Source organism: Urocitellus parryii, chromosome 5 (genome assembly GCF_045843805.1).
Source record: "Urocitellus parryii isolate mUroPar1 chromosome 5, mUroPar1.hap1, whole genome shotgun sequence".
In the NCBI taxonomy this organism is placed as follows: Eukaryota; Metazoa; Chordata; class Mammalia; order Rodentia; family Sciuridae; genus Urocitellus; species Urocitellus parryii.
In genome coordinates, this window is record NC_135535.1 from 179124194 (window position 1) to 179152007 (window position 27814).

Genomic DNA, 27814 nt, shown 5'->3' on the forward strand with positions numbered 1-27814 from the left:
AAGTTTAAAGTTTCAAGAAATATGCTGACTTAGCATGTTGAATATTTTCCCAGTAAACAGATTGTAGATAGATATTGCTGAAAGTTTCTAAAATTACCTTTTCCTGTTACCTCGAAGACATATACTTATATATTTTAATGTTAATTTTTAATGTTTCCAATTCTTTAGGCTCACCCTGTGATCCCACCCTTTACCTGGGCTGTGCTCCCTGCAATGTGATCTGCTCCATTGTTTTCCATAATCGTTTTGATTATAAAGATCAGCATTTGCTAAGTTTTTTGGAAAAATTTGATGAAAACCTCAAGATTCTGAGCTCACCATGGATCCAGGTTAGACCAAAATTTCTTTTTCCTGAGAAAACACTTATGGTCTTTCCTCAGGAAAATCAAAACTGCTAATGGTTCAAGCAATGAAATGAGTCTGTAAACTATGTCCAGTCCAGAGCTTGATGTTATGGAGTGAGAATCAGGAAGAGATGTTTAAGCCCTTTATTTTATGCACAGGAATATGAATGCCCACATATGGAGATGATATAAAAGTGCATTGGCTCTCTGGCAAATAACTCCCAAAGCCCAATCTTCATAAAGTACTTTGATGAATGAACAAAGACAGACCATGGCACTTAGTGGACATCCAGGCTTCTGAGAAGGACAGGAGCTGCCCTTCAATTACCACTTAGAAATTCCATTACTTTACTTGGAAGAAATGTCTTTGTTTAGGATATTAAGGAGGGAGAATTGAAGCTTGCACAGCTGTTACAGAAACTCTAAATAAAGAAGAGAACTTTGATGCTTCATTAGGATCCCAGCTGACAAGGTAATAGAGTCAATATAATAATTGGTTTTTACTCTGTACAATCCCTGAACAAACATAGTTTTACCCCATGCTGAACATGTTCTGCATTCTTCAAAATAGCTATTGTGAGATGCTCAGAAATCTCCTAATGACCTTTGTACACAATTGTATTTCATGGTATATTCAAAACCCTCCCTATTCTATAGAAAGTATTCTATTTCTGAGGCTACTTCATACTAGCAACAGCAGAGAACAGCATTGTGCTGTTTTTCAGGTTACCCAAATGCCTTTATACTGTTGTAAGTTCTGTCCTCATCTACAAAATATAAATTGTGGTAATTAATGCCAATTTGCATTTCCAAATTGCAGGGAAATTTTTGTTTGAAAAAGGAGAGAATTTGTAAAAACTTATTTTTATCTCTAAAAATGATGTATGAGTATATAAAATTACTATTATTTATGATTATCTAGTCAAAAGTTCTTTCCCTCAATTCTTATAAGCTTCGAGATTATTATATATTATATTATATTTCCCTCAAAGTGAACACTATTTAAAAAAATTTTAAAGGTACAGTTTCTAAAATGGACTAGGCATAAGATTTGTATATCTTTATTACATGTTCTCATTTAATGAATATTTTATCTTTTAGGTCTGCAATAATTTTCCTGCTCTCATTGATTATTGCCCAGGGAGTCATAAAATATTTCTTAAGAATATTGCCGATATGAAACAGTATTTTTTTGAGAAAATAAAGGAACACCAAGAATCCCTGGATATTAATAATCCTCGGGACTTCATCGACTGCTTCCTGATTAAAATGGAAGAGGTAGAATGTGAACAACAGCTCACTTATCTGATTGCTTCTACATTTCGTGTTTCATTACTTAATTCTATTGTTACTAGTGAGTTCAGTGGTCAGGCAAGACATTCTTGACAAGCACTTTAAGCACATCCTGCTTTATAGATCTGCATGAATTATCATAGAAAAATTAAAATATTATTTTTTTAAAAAATTAGAATACATGGATTCTCTTCTGTAGGTACTGATAATCTACCTCAGGAAATACATATGCATACCTAAGGTGAAAAGGAAACAATTGTAAGAGAGTTATAAAACAAAATTGGAGCTATAAAATGCAGACTGAAAAGAAGATTACTGTACTCAGTGTATGGGAGAACCAGAAGGAAATATTTCACCTAATTGATTTTCCTGCATGTTCTAAGATTTGAATAGATCTTGACATATATTCAATGAGGAATAGGGTAAAGACTTTCAGGTGGGTCAAATGGTCTATGCAGAGGTTCAGAAGTGTGTAATGGCAAAGTGATTAGGTGTATGGAAAAAAGAAAGCCTTAGTTGAGTATAAGTAAAATTAATTTATACAGAAAAGGAGATGTATTTTCAAGTAAGCTATAAGCATGGGTGTTCTCATGAAACATTTTGATTTGAGCAGGAATAAATGTGAGCCAGGAAAAATGGAATTCAGATAATTATTAGAAGAAATTCTTCAAATCCTACAGAATCATCCCTGTGATGATAATCCATTCAAGGAGCAGTTGGAAATTTTTTATGACTTCAATTTTGAGCTTAATGAGCATCTGACACAGCCATGAGATTTCTTTTTTTTTTAAACATCAGAAACTTATTAGTTGCTCAAAACATTACATTGATCTTGACATATATCATACATTTGTTTCAAATGGGGTATGAATTCTTATTATTCCCACGTATACAGATTGCAGGATCACATTGATTATACAGCCATGAGATTTCTTATCTTCTTATCTTCAGCATTTCTTAATTCAATCAAGCTGACAATTCAAATTAACCATTATAACATGATAAATAAGTTATAAGGCCAACATCTCAAGGAGTTGTATAGAAAATGACCCTTAAAGCATTATTCATGCAATTTGAACTGAACCTTCAAATCATGTGTTCTAAATGGAATACATGATGAAGATGAAATGATATGAAGAAATGAGAGGGGAAAAAGCAAATTACTAATAATCTTATCCTTCTCTTAACGCTAGAGCAATGATTCTTTTACTTTTTGGAGTCCTATTAATTTGAGAGTTGGATTAACACTTTCTGACAAGAATAAATCTACATCAGTTCTCCATATTTTCCTTAAATTTATAAAGGCTCTCATTAAGTTCCTTAAAGTTTATAAAGGCTCTCATTAATCTCAGGTCAAAGAAGTGAATAAGATCTTTATTTTTTTCATTTCAAGTAACTATTTTTTGCAGTACTACATTTAAAACAACTTTGTTTTCTTGGTCTCTCTATTTTATATAGAAACTAGCATTTTTTTTCACAGTTTACTGAGACAGTCTACATATGTCATATTATTAACCTACTTGAGGCCTGAATTTGATTGTTTTTTTGTATTTTCAGAGTTGTGAAACTATTGTCATAATCTCAAAGATTTTTTAATCAACCTGGAGAAAAATCCCATACTTTTTATTAGTTATCCTCCATTTCTCTGCAAATATTTTAATCCTAGGCAGCCACTAATCATCTATTTTGTCTTTGTAAATCTTCCTGTTCTTGGTATTTCACATATGTGGTCTTCTGTGCTTGCTTGTATATATTTGATTATACTTACATCAAGATATTTCAAGGTTGGGAATTTGAATTTAAATGGTAATGTAGTTTTTAATTTCAAGCTTTTGAGATACATATAACATCTAAACCATAACAGTGGTGCATTAATCACTGCTTTTTTCTAATCCACACAAGCTCTAGACTCCTCCCCTCACACATTAGCCATACTCCTTATCCCAGTGCTCAAATCACCACTATTAAATGCAAATGTTCTTCACTATTCTTTGCTTTGCAGGCTGAAATTAAAAATCTGGCTGGTGCTTTGGCTGCCCTGAGTTTTCCCCAAATCTGCTTTTTTTTCTCTCCTCCATATTCAGACTGAGTCACAGCATGTGCACTAAATGACTAACTTGTCTTGGGTATTCCAAAAGCACAGGTACCAGGAACCTGTCAAACAGGTAAAAGAAGGGAAAGGGAAAAGGTGGGGGGGATGGGAAGTAAAATATGAAAGATAAAAGGAAACGTCAGGGATTTTTAGTTTGCCAGGTAAGAAAACCAAGGAGTCTTTTAAAGTTTTACAGCTTCTCCCCTTTAAATGTTTTTACTCTCTCATCTGAGGTTTCCTGGGGGGTTTTCTCCCATAATAGTTCAACTTCATGTTTCTGAGCTTCTTTTCTTCTTTTTTAAAATTTCTTTGAGAAATGTCTGTTTAGTTGATTTGCGAATATATTAATTGAGTTATTTGATTGTTTGGGTTTTTTTCCCTTTGAGTTCTTTATGTATTCTTGATATTAATCCCATCAGAAGAGTAGCTAGCAAAAGTTTCCCCCCTGCATTCTGTAGTCTTCATCATCATGTTCTTCTTTGCTATGTAGAAGCCATTTCACTTATTCATTCTTGATTTTGTTTCTTGAGCTTAGGATTCTAAGTAAGGAAGTTAATTCCTGTGTCATGTTGTTAGACTGTTGAGAGTATGTTTTCTTCTAGCAGTTGCAGAATTTCCAGTCAATTCCTAGGTCTTATTTCCATTTTGAATTCATTTTAATGTAGAGTGAGCATAAGGATCTAGTTTCTTTCTTTTACACTTGGATATCAAGTTTTTCCAGCACCATTGTTTTGAAAGGTTATCTTTTCTCCAAAGTATATTTTTATAAAGTTTGTCAAGTATTAGATGACTGCATCTCTGTGGAACTTTTCCATGTCTTTTATTCTATTCCATTGGTCTTCATGTTTGTTTTTATGCTGATACCATATAGTTTTATTACTATTAATTTGTTGTACAATTTTAGATCAGTTATTGTGATGCCTCCAGAGTGCTCTTATATAGCTTAGGATTGCTTTGACTATTCTGGGTCTTTTGTGCATCATATGAATTTTAGGATTTTTTTGTTGTTGTTCTTTGATGAATGTCATTTGTATCTTGAAGGGGATTGGATTAGATCTGAAGATAAGTTTTGGTAACATGATCATTTTGATCATATCAGTTTGGCCTATCCAAAAATATGGGAGGTTTTTTCCATCTTCTAAGGTCTTCCTTAATTTCTTTGCTCAATGTTTTATAATTTTCAGTGTAGAGATCTGTCACTTCCTCTATTAGATTTATTCCTAGGCATTTTGGGTTTTATAAGGCAATTATTAGTGGGATTGTTTTCCTGATTGCTTTCTCAGAAGATTCATAATTGGTGTATAGAAAGATTATTGATTTTTGTATGATGATCTTGCATCCCATTACACTTTCTGAATTTGTTAATCAGCTGGAGAAGTCTCCTGGTGGAACTCTACATGTCTTCTAAGTACAGTATCTTATCATCTGAGATTATTTTCTGCTCAAAATGTGATAGGGCTGGACAAAGGCATCTGCTTCCCTTAAACATGATGTGAGAAATTCTTTTGTCTCATTGAATGGGAACTTCCACTTCCCCACCAAGACACCACTTTTTGGACACTTCTGCTTTTATTAATTCTCTTTCTACTATAGAACCTATGGTTTTTAGTTTTGACCTTTTTGCTAGTTCTCTAGAATTTCCCTACAGTCTCTTCCCACCTGAATTTGCCTCTGTAGAACTGATGTTTTAATTTATGTTCAGGGGATTGCAATGATAAGGTAGGTGCCTCTGATCTTCTATGTTCTTTATTTTCAGTACAACCATCTTAATAATAGTGAAGTGTTTTAATACATGACATGGATTCTGTTCCTACTTAGAAATCTAGATAAAGTTGTTTTAATCAGATTTTTTGCCACTGTGATAAAAAAGACCCAACCAGCACAATTGTAGAGGAGAAAACATTTATTTAGGGGCTCATCGTTTCAGAGGTCTCAGTCCATAGACAGCAGGCTCCATTCCTCAGGGCTCCATTTCCACCCTGCTTTACTTTCCCACCAACATCACGGTGGAAGAGTGTGGTGGAGTGACGCAGCCCACACAATGATGATTCAGAAGGAGAGAAAGAGACTCCACTCATCAGATTCAGAATATATACCCAAAGCCATACCTCCAATGCTCACCTCCTCCAGCCACACCGAATCCTCCTTCAGTTACTCAGTTAATCCATGTCAGAGAATTAATCCACTACTTGATTTAAAACTCTCACAACCCAATTATTTCTTTTCTAAACCTTTTTGCATTGTTTCACAGTGAGATATGGGGGAACACCTTGCATCTAAATCATAACTGGTTCCCAAAATCTCACAATTGTTTCACAATGCAATATATATTTTGTCCTTTTCCAAGAGTCCCCATAGTCTCAGTAGTTCCAAGACTGTTCAAAAGTTCAAGTTCAAAGTCTCCTCTGAGACTCAGGGCAAGTTTTGAGTGTTGTAAGCACCTGTAAAAATAAAAGGTGATTACAAGTATCCAATATATAAAGGTACCCAATAAACATTTCCATTCACAAAATTAGGGGCATAGAGAGAAGGGATAGGACCAAAGCAAGACTTTAAATACAGCCAGGAAAGCAAGTTCTGTAGCTCCACATCTGGAATCTGGGACATATGGAATCATGATGTTCTTTCCAAAAGGCTTGTGTAGATCCACTCTGTGGCCCTGTTGATTGCAGCTCAAGTGACCTTTATGTAGTCTTGTCTCTGCTCAATTTCTGCATTTTTCCAAGGATGATGTCCCACATTACTTGCATTTCTTAGTCTCAGAGGTCTCTACTGAAGTTAGCTTTCTCCTCAAATCTCCACTCATTGCCCTTTCAGGGGCTGTCCACAGGGACAGCCTGCTTCACTTTGCCTGGCCTCCCAGGCCTTCCTTTGAAATCTTGGTGGAAGTCTCCATGACTCCCTAATTCTAGCATCCTGCATTCCTGCAGAACCAGCATCACAGGGTTGATACCAAGGTCTGCCACCATCTTGAGCAGTAGCTGAGCATCAGGGACCCTGGCTGAAGCAGCCTTTGAGTACCTAGGTGACTGAGCATGTTGAAAAACCTTCTAGGCTCCCTTGTGCCTCTCTTATGTCTTCTCTAGAGAGTTTTTTCTTTTATTTCCTTGAGTCTGAGATGGATATGATCTTACCAATTCCTGAAATGCCCTCAAGCCATCTTTCTTATTGTCTCAGAGCAAAGTCCTTAGCATTTAGTGGTGTTAATGTCTTTAACACCTGCAACTTCCTTAGCCCCAGTTTTATCTAGGCTTTCAAGCCCAAGTTTTTCAAGTCTTTCTGCTCTGCTTTCTGCTCCTGATTAACATAATACACTTGGCTAAAAGCCACCAGCAATATCCAGGCCTCTGTCCAAATGCTATGCTGCCTAGAAATTTCTTCAACCAGATTAAGAAGTCCTTCACTTTTTAAAATTAGCTTCACAGGAAGTCTCAGGACAAGGACAAAATGCAGACAACTTCTCATCCAGAACATAACACGAATGGCCTCTAGTCCAATTACAAATAGTGTCCTCCGTTTCCTCTAAAACCTTTTGAAAAATGTCTTCAGTATCCACAGTCCTACTGGAATTCTGGTCTTCTGGGATCAAACCACAGTTGGCCCCTAAGCTCTGCTTACAACAGTCTATAGCATTTCCAGCTTGTACTGCCACACATCTCAAAATTTCTCCAACAAATTCCAAAAAACTCCAAAGTCTTTTGAACCTAACAGGTTATGTTAGTCACAGCAACGACCTCACTCTTGGTACCAATTTCTGTTTTAGTTTTTTTGAAATGCTACTTTTTCTAGGAAATGAACCTATTGAGTAAATGTTTGTCTAAATGTTGGTTGTGTCTTATTAGGCACTTTATAGTCTGCCTGGAGCAAACGGAAGCCCCATTAAATAAACTTTTGCCTATGGTCTGGTTATAAAACTTATTATTTTACATATAGTTCATGTATTATTGTTATTTCATATTTATATTATAAAATCTCTTTTAGTCAATATTTAAATAACTCTTGTTGATGTCATTATTGTGCCAAATAATCCCCTCATCCTAAACCAACCCTATTTGTTCTTATCAAGTGCTTTCCTTTTACAGTGTCCAATGTATGAGAGCTCTATTTGATAGATCTCTTATTCTCAGAATTTGCATGTTACCTACTCTTTTCTTAATCCTATGCACACAGTTAAGAATAAGCTCTCTGTTCTCATGTTTGTAATGCCATTTCAAACTGAACATTGGGAAGATTGTTAATTTAATGGTAAATTCATTGTTATAATTTTTTTATAAGTCAAGTTACATTTTACCTCACAATAAAAATACAGCAATTGTTAGGCCCATTTTTTCTTTTCAATTGATTCTCTATAATCTATTTTATTATGTTCTGATACATTAGCTTTTACACATTTTCAAGTTTACAATGAGTGTGTGGAAATCCTGGGACTAACTAAATTTCATATCAGTAGAAGAAAACTGCATATTTTTGGTTTACATTATTATATCTTCTATGATATGGGCCCAATTTACATATTTCTATCAATTATGATCATTTTTGTCTACAAATAAGAAAAACAATACTAGCATCTTAGAAATAGTGAATTTATTCTTCTTAAATAAAATGCAGTCTTATAATGGGCCAGAACAGAGTTAGTACAGGAGTCCATTAACATTTAGAGATTCAGATGCCTTACATTTTCCTTCACCATATGCTATAGTTTGGATGTGGGGTTGCTTTTTTTTTTTGCATTCAAAAATAATACTGAAAGTTTTCTGTAAGTAACAGAACTAAGAGGGGCTGGGACAAAATAAACTTCTATTCTTTATAATTCACCCACTTTCTGGTAGTCTTTTATAGCACCAGAAAATGAACTAAAATGTCAACATAATATACCACCTTTTACCTTCATGCCTAAATCTTGCTATCACAAAATTATTATTGTCTTACCTATATCTTGCATTTATGTTTTAAATAAAAAGAAAGAAAGAGAAGTAGTGCCAACAAACATTTTATTCATAAGAAATATATTGCATAGCCTTCCTAGCTATAAACAGAATCCTTAGGGAACAAGGAGTAAAAGAGTAGGAAATGAACATTTGATCAACTCCTCTATAGTTTACCACAATACACAGTAACTTTTTATAATACTGTATTCTCCATGTTCTATTTTGGCTTAACTTTATAAGAATCTGAGTTACTTTGTATTTGTTATAATTAAATGTCAAATTCATTGTTAAATAATGGCATTGAATTATTTCTAGGAAAAGTACAACCAAGAGACTGAATTTACCACTGAAGCCTTGATAACCACTGTGAATGATCTATTTGGAGCCGGGACAGAGACAGTAAGTTCCACTCTGAAATATGGAATCCTGCTCCTGTTGAAGTACCCAGAGATCACAGGTAAAAGCACAGAGTTGAAAATAAGATAGAAATCCACTTCTTGAAATCAGATGCTCTTAGCTCTTTCTCTCTCCTGAAACTTAACAATCAGGTATAAGAATCCAGAAAATGCATAGCTCCAAAGGGAAATATTTGAATGTACACCATCAAGGTAGAAAATTTATTCTAAGTGTCTGGATGAGTGAATAAAATCAAATCATCCACTCCAGAAAAGAGGATCTTGGAATTTTGGAATAATATGGTTAAAATCACATCAACTTTCAGAAATAAGTCAGGTCATATTTAAAGCATTATGAATGAGAATGGCATCAGAGTTCTTAAGAACAACTGCCATATTTTTGGTTAGAGAAAAGATAAGCGTCAAGCTTGGTGGTGGTGCATGCCTGTAATCCCAGTTACTCAGGAGGTTGAGGCTGGAGTATTGCAAGTTGAAAGTAAGCCTCGGCAACTTGTTATCTCAAAATAAAATTAAAAGGGCTCTGGGTGTGGTTCAGTAGTAGAAGGCTTCTATATTTGATCTCTGGGTGGGAGGACAGAGAGAGGAAAAAGAAAAGAGAGAATTAAGGAAAGGAAGGAAGGAAGGAAGGAAGAAAGAAAAGAAAATTTCAGATCCACATTTGCTAAACAAATTCATTCCCCTTTTCACTGACAAAGAAAAATACTGAAACATATGTTCCATTCAAATATTTGATACCAAGGCAGAGGACATCTCAGGTTTTAGAAATCAGACGACCTTATATATTATGATGGGAGTTTAGGGGAGTGTCTTGGGCACGAGACTTAGGAAATAAACCATTGTCTATATTAAGTAGATAAAGCAAGTGTAATAGAAAATAAGAAAAATTAAAGCGATAATCTGGAGTTTAAACATTTATAAAATTATTACTAGAAGTGTGAAACATTGACCTCAGCATTTGGATACAATATAAATAAGCAACTAGAAGATTAGGAATTGGTATACATTGGTATAAATTGTTCAAATATAAGTTAAACATGTGCAAAGAATGAAACATACATATAGTAAACAATAGTTATCAGGTCATAATGATATTGGTGATGAGAATCAGGGCCAAGTTTAGTGACTGTTGACCAAAAGGTGGGCCAAAATGTGAAATAATCCAAGGACATGACCAAAGCCATCCAGGGGTACAAGTTAGAAGGGAGTGGTACAGGGGACATTATTCATTAACAACTCCTTATAGGGAGGAAAAATTCCCTGGAGGCAGGTAACCTTGGGTGACAGGTGGAGGAGGAGGGAAAGGGGCTCTTGAGGTATTAGTAACCTATTTCCTCTTGAATAAGCCCCCATTTTTCTGACCCAATCATTCATTACCTACACTGATTGTCCTTTTGCCCCAGCCTAATAGTGTAAACAATGCATATTGATAGCTAGGAATTGTTATCAAAATATATAGGTGAAGCAGTAAGGAGGAAAAGTATGTAAGGTAGGTGTGTGTGTGTGTGTGTGTGTGTGTGTGTGTGTCTATTTGTGGTGTATATTTTGCATAAAGCAGAGATGAATCTTAATCTTCCTTACCAAGAAATCATTAAGAGTTTTCTAAAATTGGATAAATTAAGAAATATAAATAGATGATTACTTGGATATATAAATATTTCTAAAGATATTTCTAGAATGATTCAAAAGGCTATATCTAAAGAGTGGGAGATTGAAAAGGGTCCCATTGAAAATCACACACACACACACACACACACACACACACACACAAAGATATGCAATCTCATCTAGATTTTTTAGTAGAATTTAATTTTAAAATGTCATATATTGTTTTAGTATAAAATTAAAGTTTACTCTTGCTTTTTCTGAAATGACAATATTTCTTGCATTGATTATGTGGTAATTTCATATTTGAAACATTTAATCATACAATTTGTATCTGATATCATACATTAGGTTTGTAAAGATTTAGGTTGTATGGCTATGTCTTAATACCTAGCTTATAGGAGATTCATAAATATATATGACTCATATTGTATATGTTTGAATGAATATATCTATATATATAGATATAGATATAGATATAGATAGATAGATAGATAACATGTCAATCTTTTTATACAGGTATATGTGGGGCATATAGCTCATGTTTTAATTCATTTGTAGATGCTCATAATACTATTTTTTTCTCCTTTACATCATCTTTTATTTGTATCTTATCAGCTAAAGTTCAGGAAGAGATTGACCATGTGATTGGCAGACACCGAAGCCCCTGCATGCAGGACAAGAGCCATATGCCCTACACAGAGGCTGTCGTGCATGAGATCCAGAGATACATTGACCTCCTGCCAACCAGTGGGCCCCGTGCAACGACCTGTGACATTAAATTCAGAAACTACTTCATCCCCAAGGTAAGACTAAGACTGTTCTCCCATGTTGCACTTCAGTGCTCCTGAAGTTCCCAAGTTTGCAGTATGATCCCAATTTTGTGCCAACACAAGATTGGAGAAGTACAAAACTCATCCACATAGCAGTTTGTTGGACTCAGTGCTGGGCCAGTTTGGGTCATCAAGCTCCATAACTGTTCCTGATATCCGGCAGTGTGAAATTTCCCAGTTTTTTCTGCTCCTTCAAGATTGTTTTGTCTACTCTCAGCTGTTTACATTTCCAAACAAATTTTAGTATCAGTTTGTTAATTTCCTAAAACACTCTCCTGGGATATTTTCAGCATGATATTAAATCTACAGAACAATTAGTAAAGAAGTGACATCTTCACATGTGGAATATTTCGGTTTATGCAGTATATTATTTGGACTTTATTTTTCCTGTATTGTTTTGTTTTCAATGGGGGCTTACACATTTTTGAAAGCTTTTTTTTAAAATTAGGTAATTAATATTTTAAAAGCTAACAAATTCACAATTTACGCAATGCCTTTTCCATTTTGTTGTTTTTGGCATGTGGACACATAGTTATAGTTTTTATTTTAATGACTTTATATCTAGAATTCTTGTTAAATTTATTCATCATGGCAATAATTTGTCTTTATATTCATTTGGAATTTCTTATGTATACTACTCTGCTAACTGGATTAGCACTTTTTTTATTTATTACTTTCAAATGATAGTGACCTTAATTTCTCTTTCTTACATTATTGCATTGCCTGGGATTTCCAAAAGTAATGAACAGAAGTGATATTGAGCTTATTTATTTATTTATTTATTATCTCTGGCAGGGGGTGAAAGTTTAACATCACACTATTTTATATGACGTTTTATGTACATTTTGGCAGAGATTCTTTGTCACATGAGGGAAGTTTTCCTTTTCTTCATTTTGTCGTTTCCCCATAATGTATCTTTTTGTTTGTCACTACTGTACAATTCTGTCAAATGGATTCTCTGCCTCTGTTGATCATATATTGATGGTCATATGCTTTGGTCTCCCTTTCTCCCCTAAATATGTAAGTATACTCACAAAAGGATTTGATCTTCTACTGTTTGTTAAGGACATTTGTATTCATATTTATGTCAGACTGTTCTCCTGTTTTTCTTCTTGAAATTTCCTTATTTCTGAAATCTATGTAATGCTGGCCACATAAAATGAGGGAGATCAGATTTCCTACCTTGGGCTAATTTTGTTGCCTTTCTATCCTCCCATTCTTCTTTTTGTGGCCTCTTTGTTCTGTCTTTGGAATGCCTAATGATATTTGCCTATGTTTAGTTATATAATAAAAACTTCAGTTTCAAATGATATTCATCTTCTTCCAGAAAGAGTTTTTCCCTGCCCTCCTAGCTAAGTCAGAATGCTACACCACTTCCTGCCCTGACTCAAGAGTTGTTGACTAACACAGTTAAAAATTGCCTGTAGCCATCAGCCAAATGGGGAGCTTCCCCCAGCTGTGCAATATTGGAAACAACTTTTTATCTCAGCAGCTTTCCAATGACTCAAACATAGATTTCTATATTTTTAAAAGACTTTCTAGTCAGTGTGCTCCAAGCTACTCCCTTATACTGGAGCCCAACACATATTACTAAGGAAAATTAAAAATGATATAACTAAATGTTTTATTTTTATTGTGGGAAGAATAATATGAATTTAGGAAAGTTAGAAATATTATTTTCATCTTCTGGAGAAAAGAGAATTGAAGACTTTCCCAAGAAATGACCTAATGATCTTGCAGTCTTCCTCAGCCTCCCAAGTCAATTCACTAAATTCAGCATAGAGCACGCAAGCAGATGATGTGATGCCTGGTCTCTGTGGAGTCTAGAGAGCCCAGAACCCAAGGGAATGGCCTTTTCCTTTCTGCATGTGACAATTCAATACAGGAACCTTCAACATTCATAGCTGATTCTAATCATTCATTGTTTTTAATGGGGTCATTTGAATCCCTTAATAATTTAAGGGAGTCCATCACAGGATAGATTCCTGTGATTATGATAGACTTCTGCTGTTGCATGAAATTTCTACTATCACAGGATTGAGCCACCCAGCTAGGTGGGCATAATGCTATCAGACAAGTGGGCAGACTTCTTCTATAATGGACCAGATAGTGTCTAGTTAGTCTTTTACTCTATAGGGTCTGTCTTGCCACTTCTCAGCTCCACCACTGTGACGCAGAAGCAGTCGTTGTATGTAATGAGTGAAGATGGTGTGTTCCATTATTTGTGGATGGTGATTTTTTAAACTTTTGTAGGTCACAAATTTTCAATTAAAATTACTAGATAAGTTTATACAAGAACAGATGAGAGGACAGATTTGGGTGGGTTGTGGTTTGCTGATGATTGGCCTGAGTCAGCACGGTGGGGTGGACCTTTCTGAGTGACAGAAAAGCTGCACTTTCTGGGCTGCCCCACAAGATATCCCCTAGCCATATGTGCCTGTTGAGTAACTCCAATGCAATTAGTGCAAGTAAGGAACTGAATTTTAGTTTAATTATTTTATATTATGTCATATCAGTTTTACTTCCATTGTTCGAATTTCAATTTAGTTTAAATTAATTTAAATTTATATATGTGGCAAGAATTTATTGTGTTGCACAGCACAGATCTTAGGATTTTCCTAAACAGGATTATAGATACTTCATTTTGGTTGGGTGAGGGGTAATAAAATACCATTAGATAACAGTAATAAATCCTACGATTCTGCAGCACAATAGAAGAATTGTCCTTTACAACAATTAATTATATATCTTGTAAATTACCAAAAGAGAGGATTACAAATATTCCCAAAGAAATCATAAAGTGGTGACAATGCTACTTGCCTGATTTGATCTTTATAAAATAAGAAGTTGCATAAACAAATCCAGGTCTATTTGACTTACATGCATAGAACAATTGTGAAGGAACATATTCTTGGGAAGGTTATATCACTAACTGGTGGGGACAGCTGTTCCTGGAAATTCCAAATTGTGTTCTGTGGTTAAATGAGATTTTTTTACCATATCTACTTTTGAGACAATGCATTGTTTTATTTTTAATTGAGTTCTAAGTAAAGTGATGTAAAATAAAATTACTTTTTATTGTTTGGCAATGCTGAGGATCAAACCTATGGTCTTATTCATTCTAGGCAAGCACAATACCATTGTGTTACATTCCCAGCATGAAAATGCACTCCCTTAAGTGTATAGTCCCATGGATTTTTGACAAACACATACAGTGATGCAATCATACAACAATCGAGGTATAAACATGATTGGGTATGGTGGTGCACACTTGTGGTCTCTACTACTTAGGAGGGGATTGCTTCAACCTATGAGTTTGAGATAAGCCTAGGCTACATAGTGAGATACTGTCTCAAAAAATGTATGTGTGTGTGTGTGTGTGTGTGTGTGTGTGTGTGTGTGTATAATATTTCCATCACCCTGTAAAGTTTCTTTGTCCTCCTATTACAACCAGTCACACTCCATTTCTTCGAGCACATGGTCACCATAGATCTGTTTTCTGTACCTGTGATTTGGTTTATCAAATCATACAATGAAATTTGACATACAGAATTTATCAAATCTTTTATCTCTGGTTATTTTGACTTGATTTATTCTTTCTACAATACTATTTTTATATAAATCTTTTTTAATTACTTTATTGGTTTCACTGAGGTAAAATTCTGCATGCACATCACACAGTTTGGTCAATTTCATTGCCCAGTACCTCCCTTTACCCTTACCTTCTCCTTCCCCTTAATGCCTTCCCTGTACCCTACTTGTCTCCCTTATATTTCATGTACCATTCACTGTTTTATGTAGAAGAATATGTTTTAGATTCACCTTCATTTTCATGTATCAGTAGTTCATTCTCTTATTATTCAGTAGTATTTCCAGTCATGAATTACCAGAAATTTTTTCTCCATTCATAGGACATACGTACTCTTGGTTGTTTCTAGTTTGGCGCTTTTAAATATAAGAAGTATGAACATTTGTGTGCAAACTTTAAGTTGGACCATGTCTCCTTTTTCTATTGAATAAATATATAAGACTGGAAGCACTGCACAGTTTTTAAACTTTATACAAAATTCACAGAATCAATTCCATTTTTCTTTTATAATTTGTTCTTTATGACCTATGTAAAAAATATTTGCCAGCACAAGACCACAATTTAATCACATTTTGAAAGTGTTAGCTCTTAAAATTTAATTGGTGATTCATTTCAAGTTAATTTAAATTTGGGCTATAATATAATGGTCATGCATGTGTTCCTTTCCTTTTCTTGAGATAGGATCTCACTGTATTGCCCAGGCTGGCTTCAAACTTCTGAGTTCAAGTGATTCTCCTTCCTTAGCCTCCTCATGTTCAGGAAAAAAGATGAAACTTGAAAGCATTATGTCAAGTAGGATAAACAAAATTCAGAAAGTCAAGAGTCGTATGTTTTTTTTCTCAGACATAGAAAAAGGAAGAAAACGGGAAAAGGATCTCATGAAAATCAAAGGGAGAATAATCTAATAGATGAAAAGGACCAGGGAAAGGGCACAAGGGAGAGAAGAGAGAAAAACTGGGAAACAATATTGATCAACTTCTATCATGTCTATTTGCAGGTGTGACTATGTGACAACAAATCTCACTATTATATATAATGATGATGAACTAATAAAAATACAGAATAAAGAAACATTTTCACATACTGTTTTAAAATATAAAGGGAACAATTTTTAAGACATTAGCATGAACCAATAATCTTTAATGAATTATTGAATTTTTTAAAAAAATTACCATCTCTTCTGCATTTGAGGGATATTCATCTGAAAAAAATTCTCCCATATTTCTATATCAGAAGACACAAATTTTCTAACAATGTAAAGCACTTAATACTTGATATCTCCTTTTTACATTCACAGCAAAACTGTTGAGAGATATCCTGGATATTTCAGGATTCAATAGAGATCTATTTTAAACCAGAATTCCATTAAGCAGTGTGAAATCTGAAGTGGTTTAGAGTATCAAGTAGGGGCAGACACCAGCATCCAAGCTTGATGATAACAAGAAGAGAAGATTTGGTACTCAAGTAATCAAATACTCTCTACTTCAAATGTTATTGGGGGGCACTTTATCAAAGTCATTGCTACTAGCTTTCAACTCATGTATTTTATTACTTGATTGGCTCACTGGAAATATCAGGCTCTTCTTTGGACAAGGGTTTCTTATCTATAGATCATAACATCTCTTATCTATTGATCATAAATAAATTCCAACATTTCCTCTAGTTTCACAACTTACTTACACCTTGGTTTATCTGTGTCTGTTCATTTCAGGGCACAACCATAATAGTATCACTGACATCTGTGCTACATGACAGCAAAGAATTCCCTAACCCAGAGAAGTTTGACCCTGGCCATTTCCTGGATGAAAGTGGCAAATTCAAGAAGAGTGACTACTTCATGCCTTTCTCAACAGGTAATAGAAATTATTTCCACTGGTACTTCTGGGGAAAAAACCCGTTCATGGGATCAGGTAAACTTGCACAAAGCTTGTTTTGGGATTGGTAGACACATTCTTTGCCCATGATCAGGAGCAACACTTTCAGTGCCTGTGCACTTTTCCAGATAGGATACTTTGTTACTGGCTCAGACTAATTGGCCTTGGGGAATTGACTTAGTTTTTTCAAAGTAAGAAAACTACAGACAGGGTGGATTGAGTTATGTCTCAAGATACATAACTGCATTTCCCAGAACTCTTTCTAGAAGATTATATTCATCTCCACTGTCTTCAACTGCCCTAATAAAGAATGTAACTCCACAACTTTGTTGAATGTCATACAAGTGGTGCCTCTTATGCCCTTGTTGAGCTGTGGGAATGCAAATATCCACAAATACAGAAGGGGCCGCCAAGGGACCCACACCCTGGTTAGCCAAACAGATGAATAAAGAGATTGTTTTAATCCACTATGACTTGTGGTTTACAACATAGTGGATTGTTGTAATCCACTATGACTAGTGATTGGCTGTTCCTGATAGCAAAGGAAGAAACTACATCTTTCCTGTTCTCTCATACCACATAGTGAGACATAAAATGGATTCAATATTCCCTCATAAGAATGGCAGGGAATTTTAAGAGAGACAGTGAGTCATAGGAGTAGGAAACTTGCTCTTGATCAAGGATGCCAGAGCTTTCTGACTGGTAAATGAGGGTCAGCAAATTGTAGGAGTAGAACAGATTATCCTTTAAAGGCACAAGAGCACCTTGATCTTCCTACATCTGGTTCCTCCTTTGGATACAGAGCCCTTCATACCCAAACTGTATGCCGAGCCTCTGGCATATCATTGTCTAAATTTATTCTTTGGCTCTTCAAGCTTACTTTTAGGTCTTTCACTGTAGATACAAATATGACAAGGACTAAGCCCTGTGTTAATGGAACTCCTATTTCAGAAGGCTAGAAAAATAGAAAGTAATAATTCAAATAATCTATGTTTCATCACTGACTAAAACCAAAGAAGATGAGAATTATTGTCTGGAAGAATCATAAAGAGTATTATTGGAAAATGACATTTGATTTAAGATCAGAAAGAAATATGAGAAATGCATCCTAGTCAAAAGGAATAGCATGAGATAAAGCTTGAAACTGTATTGTATGTTTTAGGCTGATAAGACTAAACAGATCTGATAAATGGGAGGAAAGATCATGGAACATCAGACTTGGAACAGGGAACACAAGTAATGAGTATGTGTTTCTGGAAAACGATTGAAAGGAACATGAAATTTCAAAACAACAACAACTAAAAACCAAATCATTTTAATGTTGGAATGGTTAGTAAAGTTCTTTGAGTTCAGCTAATAAGCATAAACCAATAAATATTTGTTGAATAAGTTGTGCTGATAAAATATTAGAAGGATAGCAAGTGTGACCTTCAGTCTAATCAACTTTTGCTCTTTGTCCATCCATCAATCCATCCATCCATCCAATCTATCCATCCATTCATCCATTCATCTAATCATTCATCAAATAGTGACTCTGTATTCTTCTGATGCAAGTCAGAACTATACTGTTCAAGGAGTATTTATCCTCTCCCTCTTGGTTATTTTCAGGAAAACGAATGTGTGCAGGAGAAAGCCTGGCCCGGATGGAACTGTTTTTATTTGTGACCACCATTTTACAGAACTTCCACCTGAAATCTGTGGTTGACCTAAAGGATCTTGACATCACTCCCGTTACCAGGGGATTTGCCTCTGTGCCACCCAAATACCAGCTTTGCTTTGTTCCCATCTGAAGAAGAGCAGTCTGTCTGCCTACTGCTGTCATCTGGAATTTCCTCTTTGGGGCATGCTCCACCTCCTTCCCTATCAGGCATGCCTTCTCTGATCTACTTCTCACCACCTTATTTCTTTGAAATCCAGTGAACACTAAACCCCCATTACAGAGAATTTCCTCAGTTTTCACTAATAATGCATGCTTCCTGTTTACGTATGTAACACTTGCATTAGCTATTCTGTATTTTAACACTCTTGTGAGTTTTTCCTATGGCATCACTGTTAAACTCCCCCCCCCCAAAAAAAAACTGGGAGAAAATTATGTGAAGTGAAATAAACCACACACAACAAGATAAACACCACATGATTTTTACTTTTATGTGTAATACAAAAAAGTTACACATTTATAATAGTGATAAGTATTGGTTACTAGAATGTGGAAAGGGGTGACAGTATGAGTGAATGGGGAAAGAGAAGTTGGTTAAAGGATACAAAGTTTTATGTAGACAGGAGGAATGAGTTCTAATGATCTCTTGCTGAACATGGTAACTATAGTTAACAACAATGCCTTGCATATTTTATAATAACTAAAATGGGAGATATTAAACATACTCCCCATAAAGAAAGTTCAAGGGTATGAGATAATGACCATGTTAATGAGCCTTATTTAATTAACCTTCCATGCATACATGTATCACATTATCAAAATGTACCCCCAAAATACATATGATTACTACTTGTGAACAACAACAAAAAGGAAGTAGATTAAAAACAAAAAGTGCAAATGAAAACTACATTTTATCCATTTTATCACTCTTTATTGGTAAATGAAAATATATTAATCAAGTAGTGACAAAATGTGTAGAACAAAAGGGAGTCTGATATTCAGAAAGTCAATTTCTCAATGTCTACTATTAATATCTTACTAAAATTTGTAATCTTCCTTTCACCACTACCTTCCATCATTTATCTTCTAATTCCCCTTACTCTGCTTTTGCACTTTGCATGCTTTTCTTTTTCTTTTTTTTACTTATACTTTCTCATAAACCTATGAGATAGATCATATTTGTATTAGTTACCACTACTGCCTTAACAAATTACCACAAATATAATGACTCAAAACAATAGAGATTAAAAGTCTTATAATTCTGGGGTTCAAAGGTCCAGTATCATCTCCCTTGGATTAAGATGATTCTACCAGTGTGGATGATTCCTTTGGAGGCTCTAGGGGAGATTCCATTTCCCTGATTTTTTCATCTTGTAGAGGCTGCCAGAATCCTTTGGCTTGTGAGTCCTTTGTCACATCAATTCAACCTCAGGCATCACATCTGCCCTTTCCCCATGCCCTTGGTGATTGCATTGGTTCCATCCAGATCATCCAGTAGAATATATGCATGCCATGGTCCTTGATATTTCTGAGTCTGCAAGGCACTCTGACAAATATTGAGTTTAATAAAAATCCCTCTTTCATTCACCTTGCTACAAAGTAGTACTCCTGTTGCTTAAATCCTAAACCACAGAGCAATGAGGAATGCAGACTTCTTCTAATCTATCATCTTAAATCTTAGCTTATTTTATATTTCATATATCATTAAAATCCAATAAATAAATGAATTAATCTCTGTATTTAAGGGCCTACGAGATATTGCCATACTTTGTTTCTTTTTACAGAAAGTTAATTTAGAATATATTTATATCTTTTTATATATTTAGGATTAGTCTACCAATCTTCATTATTTCCTGCATATCAAAACTAAAATCTTATACTATTTTTTTCATTCTAGTCAGAATGGCAATTATCAAGAGTACAATTAATAATAAATGTTGGTGAGGATATGGGAGAAATGGTACACTCATACATTGCTGGTGAGACTGCAAATTTGTGCAACCACTCTGGAAAGCAGTATGGAAATTTCCTAGAAAACTTGGAATGGAATCACCATTTGACCTAATTATCTTGCTCCTTGCATATACCCAAAGGAATTAAAATAAACATACTATAGTGGCATAGTCACATCAATATTTGAAGCTCAATTCTTACTAGCTTAGCTAAGGAGCCAACTTAGGTGCCCTTCAACAGACAAATGGCTAAAGAGGATGTGGTATATATATACACAATGAATATAGAAGAATGCAAATTATGGAATAAAGAAGAATGAAATTATGGCATTTGCCAATAAATGGATGGAACTGGAGAACATTAGGCTAAGTAAAATAAGTCAATCCCAAAGAACCAAAGACTGAATGTTTTCTCTGATATTCGGATGCTCATATAGAATAAGAGGGGACAGGGAAAGAAGAATAGAAGGTAATTGGATTATACAATTGGGAATGAAGGGAAGGGATGTGGAATAGGAAAAGAAAAGGCAGTAGAATGAATGGACATAACTTTCCTATGTTCATATATGAATACATGACCAGTGAAATTCACATCATGTACAACCACTAGAATGGGATCCTAATTAGAAAAAGTTATACTTCATGTACGTATAATATGTCAAAATATATTCTACTATCAAACACAACTAAAAAGAACATAAAAACTTTTAAAAATTAAAAGTAAATTAAAGAAAGCAATAATTCTCCTAATGGTGGAATTTTAGACATTAGTAAGCAAAGGAAAATCTTTTGGGATCTGATAGGGTGAGAAATGAAAAAAAAAAAAGATTGTCTAATTCCCCTGGAATATATTAGATCTCCTCAATATCTCTTATGAACAGCTCTTAAGCCTTTTAAGCTTTTTTTTTATTTGACCCACTAATTTGTTCATCTGTTATTCACCCTATCAGGCATCTACAATGCTCAAAAATTACCTCTAATTGTTTTCAACATATGGCACTTACACTGGCCAAACTCAGAGTCAGGTTGCTACAAACAGCTCTGTATGTGGGAACTTCCAGATTTCCAAGAGATGAGTCGAATAATGACAATGTTCTGGAATAGAGCTCCAGTGTCTGTGAGACCTCTGCTTTCACCAGTGATGATAGGCTGTCTCTTTTTAGTGTTCCACTTTAGTGCTGTGGAGATTTAGGGAGGGAATGAGAAAAATTAGAACAAGATAATATCACTATTCTCACTTCTCACTCATACTCCTATGTTGAATAAATACTTAAAAGTTTCTGGGATGTTGGTTAATTTCTAATAGCCTAAAAAAAATGTCCATAAAATTTTCACTGTGCTCTCATTGTTTCATGTTGGAGAGAATTTTCAGGAGTCTTCAGCATTTTTTGCTGACTTTCCCCAGTCTAATATTTAGTATAAATAATAAGAGTGAATATCTTTACCATATCTCAATTTTATACGCAGTTCAATATTTCACCATTGATTAAAATATAAGATTTAAAAGAAATCCTCTTTTAGAATATGGGGGTCCCTTTCTTCTTAGTTTGCTGAAAGTGTTTATCATAAGTAGGTTTTGATCATTATTTTAAGAGTGTTTCGACTTTATTGGGATGATAAAATTTTGGGGGGATTCTTCATGCTGCACATTGTACATCAAATAATATAATGATTAGTTGAGACTCAGGATGACTTTACCTTTCTTCTGCCAGAACCAAGTGTTCAAGAAGCATGTTTAGGTGTGGATCAATGCAACTGTGAACACAATTATTTAAGCCAAAACACTGGTTTTCAGATCCTTCAACTTCAGGCTTATTCGAAATCTTTTGGATATAGACTTTTTTGCGTGTGTGTGGTGCTAGGGATTGAACCCAGGGCCTTGTTCATGTGAGGCAAGCACTCTCCAATTGACTATATCCCTATCCTCTGGATATTGACCTTTATGGTAACCTTCAGGCTTCAACTGAAGTCTAGGTGTTTACTTTGCTTTTCTTATTTGATGTGATCTCAATTCCTTTTTTTTTTTGTCTTTGAGAATCTAACAAAAATTATTTTCCAGTTCTAAATCTCCCAAATGGTATTTTATAGTCAGTCTTTCAAGTGTTTTATCTCCTGATTTCAAATCCACAGACATTTCAAATCACATCAAATATCAGTGTTCCCCTTGTGGATTGTCCAATCACTCTGTTATGTTCTTCCCCAAAAGGCTTACAACATTTGTATTGTTCTGTGCATGTGCGTGTGTGTGTGTGTGTGTGTGTGTGTGTGTGTGTGTGTGTTAGTCACCAAGGGAGCAAAACATAGAAACAGATACAGACACAGATATAAACATTAGTTTTGGAAATTTTTTTTTCATTGTAATGAAATATTGTTTGCAGATTATATGATTTTCTACTTCAGAAATCCATGAAATACTAAGTCTTCCAAAGAATTTGATCCTCAGTATTTACAAGGGCTTGGGAATATAGTTCTTAATCCTATTCACAATAGAAAATTTAAAAAACTTAAATAGTATTTAATACACTATATTCACTGTCTCTGAAAATAAAAACTTATATAAACTGTGGTGCTGCCATTCCATATTTAAGAAAACTTTGTGAAGTAGTGCAGAGGTAATTAGTAGTGCATTGGAAAAAGACAAAACGTATACGTGATGAACTATCAAACAATTATTCCCCTGGAAAGTTATATAGGAGTGAGAGGCAAGTAGATTTATATTTTATTTTAAATAAAATAAAAGTCTTAGAATAATTTCTGATATTTTTACTAAAAATATTAAATTTATGATGTGCTTTCTTTTTGGTATTCACTGAAAGTCAGATGTAGCTTTTGCTCTCAGGACTATATTGCAAGAAGGGGTGCTTAAATAAATGTGGATTGATAAATATATCAATAAACGACTAACCTATGGCTTCTATTCCTACACAAATCTGCTTTCCTTCCTTTCATCCCTTCCTTACCTTGTGTCTACCTGTTCTCTGAAAACTGACTTCTAGGGAATACATTAAGCCAGGAGCCAGATCCTTGGAATTTAGAAAACTGGGTGCTAAAAAGTTCAGAGTAATTAGTCTTTCAGTCCCACCCTGCCAGGTCACAGTTCTGGCAGTGACTGTATTTATTCATCTACCAATACATGCATTTGAAGGCGTCCACTGTATCTTGGCTAAATGTCTATTTGGTTTCCAGGGTTCTTCCCTTTCACCTTCCAACCTGGGATGGTAACATCTTCCTGTGATTCTAGTCCGGAATCCTTTGGCACACTTGGCCACTTCCCTTGTCCAGTGCGTACCTTTGAAGACAGCCGCCTCTTTAAACTCTTCAATTAACAATTTTGAGTGTGTGCCACCTGTTTCTTTCAAAGATCCTTACAAATTACAAGATGACAATTAAATGTTACTTCCTGAAAAACATCTCCCCTACCTTCTAACTGCCATTCCCCTGCCTCAAAAAGACCAGGCAGAAGCAGGATCCTCTCTCTGGGCTCCTACAGCGGCCTCTAGTGTAGCATTGGCCACACTGCAGTTTCATTGCCTGTTCATTCATCTTCCTCTCAGGAGCAAGATCTAATTCACATTTGTAGCCCTGGATCTGAGCTCGGGATTGCTACATACGATGTGCTCAGTAATGTTATTGATTGAACTGGCTTCTCAGGTAAATGAGAAAAATCTTGGTAGAACTGGAATCCTAGGAGCTCCTGAGAATCTCTGCAGGGCCAGGAAGCAGAATCAGTGGAGTCTCCAAACCACCGAGGAAAAAACCTAACAACCTGGACATGGGGTGTAGTGCCTCTGGCCTCAGAGAAATGACTATTCGTAGCCAGAGTAACCTCCACACAGAGCCCTCCCTCTTCTCACTTGACCCCTGATGCACAGATGAAAACAGAGCTTGCTTGCCTGCTGAGAAAGCCAGGAAGTAGTCACTCTTTTTAAAGTTGCCACTATCATCCAGAAAGTGGCCAGGGTCAAACTTCTCTGGGCTGGGACACCCTCTGTCATCATGCAGGATGGAAGTCAGGGATGCTATTATGTTGATCCACGATAGAAAGAGAAACAGATGAACTCGCTTATAAAGGAGGTCATGGGACTTGAAAAAAAACTTAGACAACCCTCAGCGAATCCTTTTGTTTTGTAGATGAGGAGGCAGAGGCATAAAAAGGAGAATTTATTTGCTCCATGTCACAGAACAAATTCACAGCCAAGCCCAACAGGTCTTAGCCATGTATGTAATGCCTGGTCCAGGGCACCGTTCACCGCCTGCAAGGCCATCCTCAGCAGGGTGTAGTCTGACACAGCATTTCCTGTGCAGAAGATCAAGGAAGCTCCCTGAAGTGCATTGCTCTGGATGAATAAATTACAATATAACAAAGCTGATGTCACCGAATATCCAGCTCATGTCTGTTAGTGCTGAAACCCAGTAGTTGTGGGGTCATATTTTTGTAAACCCTTCAATTCTTTACCAAGATGAGTTCAACTTTTGGAAGACAGAATATTTGATTGAGTAAGTTTGGTATCTGGCCGCCTCAGGCTGTTTTTGTTAAGTTCTTATTTTAGCTATAAATAGACCTTATTACTGGCTTTTTAGTGTTGTGTAATTTTATTGACATAATTGAGAACTGGGTATTTAAAATGTTATAATCAGTTAACTCAAGAAATAAGTTATTTTTACTCTCTCAACAGTTACCATTATTATTTGATGAAGGCTTCAATAATCCATGTATTCAGTGACTTTCCAAATATTTTGCAAAGATTCAGTTGTCATCTGTGATCAACTGAATCTCTATTCTGGCAGCCAGTTAGCAACCTAATAGAAATTTCCTTACATACCTGGATCCAATAGGAAAAGTGGGAAAAAAAGATATTCAATTAATTTTTAAAATAGTTCATTTGATGTCACTGAGGAAGTTTCTCATCCACAAAAGTATGAAACTATGGCTGTATCTGTGCTGGTCCATCAGCAACCCAAAATCACAAACTTAGTGAGCCATGGTGGCTCACATCTCTAATTCCAGTCATGCTGGAGGCTGAGGAAGGAGGGTTGCAATTTGAGGCCAGCCTGGGAAGCTTAGGAAAACCCTGTCTCAAAACAAAATGTAAAAAGTGCCGGAATGTGACTCGGTGAGTACAGTGCCCTGGGGTCAATCCCCAGTAAACTACAAAGAAAAACAAACTTGCAACTTTGATGTTTGAAGGAAAAAGTCCCCATTGCCTTGTTGGAAGTCATCAAGCTGAACAGAAACACAGTACACTACCACCACCCTGCCTCCCATGTAGCTGGGTATGGGAAATGTTAGCCTCTCTGTGAGATACCCAATTACTGGCACTTGTCAGACACTTTCTTCATCAAGTACTGCCCAGGAAGCTACACATGTTTGCCTATATTCCTAAAATAATTTCTTTAGATTCATTATACGAAGTCAGTGACTGATATGGTGCAGAGACAAATTCCTTTATATCTGGATCTACCATCTTTGTGACATTGCTCTAATAATAACACTAAAGGATATTAATATTTCAATCTCTGGCATGCAATGCAGTTCCACATATTTATATTTTGTTTCGTTTCTTTCAGCAAATTTGATTTCACCTAACTTAATTATGATAATCTACATATCTGTAACTGCTCAATCTCCAACTTCATGTCAATAGATCAAAATATTAACCTTGGTTTATAAGTGCACTGTTTGAAGTAATTTTAACTTGACTCAATTCTTCAACTCCATGAGCTCAGAAAATTACCTGAGGTTGACATCAACACAGGAGTTGACTGTCTCTCCTCTAGTTAGTACACATGTTGAGAGGGTTCAGTTCATGATAAGGGTGCTGGTTTACAAAACATTGGACACACTACAAGTGATATAGAAGTTATAAAAGCATTATCAATTCAATGCATTATTCAAGCATTATCATTTCAAAATTATATATATATATATATATATATATATATATATATATATATATATATATATCGTGTTAATCATCTCCTGTTCTCAGTATTTAAAATAGTAGCCTTGTTGACAATACTGTGTCACATCACCTTCTCAGTACAAAACCTTGGCTTTCACATTGGAATCACTTCTATGCTTTCCTTTATTATATCTGTGCAGTTGATGCATCAATTATCTGTCTTCAACTTTGTGTGTGTGTATGTGTGTGTATGAGTGTCACTTTAGTTTGTATTTTCCTATTTACTCCTGTGCTTGTTCCCTGGACTAAGTAGCAGCGGCCCCCCCACCTGGATCACAACAAAGCTGGCACATCCTGTGTTGGTTTAGCCATTATGGTACACTATGATTCCTTGTAAGTTTTGCTGCCCTAGTAGCTTTTTCACAATTCCAACTTCATAATCGTTTGTAGGCAAGATTGAGCCCATTTAAATTTTTCACAGAAAGAAGAATTGCAGACTCAGGATTCAGGCTTATAACCTCTAGCATGAAATGTCCCTCATTTCCTGATTTCTATTAAGTAAGTTTCTGTTTCTCTGAAAATAAAATAAAATCTAGTTATTAAAGGGTTAAACAAATATTGCATTTATTTACTTCAAATACAAGTAGACTCTGTATGGTTAATTCTAGGAATAGTACTATAGCCCAAAACATTAGAAAATTGAGTACTTTTTATTTTTCTATACTTTCCCTATTTAGCATGTAGACTTTCATTTTCATGATTAAAGTCTCATGTTTCAAGATAATGTCTACTCTACCTCCTCATCTTATCTGTGGTTTAAATGAGAAGGAGAAATAGAGCAGGAACACCAATAGTTTTTGGCTTATATCTTTTTAGAAAATAAACATCCTCATGGAACTTCTAGCAGTAAAGAATCTCATAACTGAAAAATTTAAGCCAACAAGGAATAAGGGTAAAGATAATGAAATCTGGTCAACTGATCACAGTTTCTACCATACCATACAGAGGTTTCTTCTGATCCTGGGATCTCCAGGGTCTGTATTAACCAACTGTAAACCACTGTGAGTCATTTGGGATTTGGTATAGTTACATGAATTGGCAAATAATTTGACAAAATAAAAGAAATTATTCCTAAGAAAAGCACAATCAACAGTTGAAGATTATTTAGGATTATTTGGTAATTGCTTGTGGATGATGTGTTTAGTGTTGGGATAGAGACAGCAAGCACCCCAGCAATAGATGTTCTGCTCTTGATGAAGAACACATGTCAGAGGTCTGACCATAGACAATGAGTGATACGGATTTCAGAGGGATGTGGGGAAGATGCTGCT

General features: G+C 35.3%; 1 protein-coding gene across 6 annotated transcripts in view; it reads left to right on the top strand.

Annotated features, from left to right (window-relative positions):
- LOC113176866 (cytochrome P450 2C18-like) overlaps positions 1 to 18859 on the top strand; it is a 32862-nt gene extending 14003 nt beyond the window's left edge. For 3 of the 6 annotated variants that reach the window (XM_026381418.2, XM_077798246.1, XM_077798250.1), the window contains 6 exons: positions 169 to 329; positions 1446 to 1622; positions 8973 to 9114; positions 11294 to 11481; positions 16809 to 16950; positions 18580 to 18859. In XM_026381418.2, coding sequence (XP_026237203.2) covers positions 169 to 329; positions 1446 to 1622; positions 8973 to 9114; positions 11294 to 11481; positions 16809 to 16950; positions 18580 to 18761 — 992 coding nt within the window. In that variant the 3' untranslated portion in view covers positions 18762 to 18859. The remainder of the gene's footprint in view (positions 1 to 168; positions 330 to 1445; positions 1623 to 8972; positions 9115 to 11293; positions 11482 to 16808; positions 16951 to 18579) is intronic. The other 3 variants (XM_026381420.2, XM_077798249.1, XM_077798247.1) reach the window with 2 other exon arrangements.
- The last annotated feature ends 8955 nt before the right edge of the window (positions 18860 to 27814 follow it).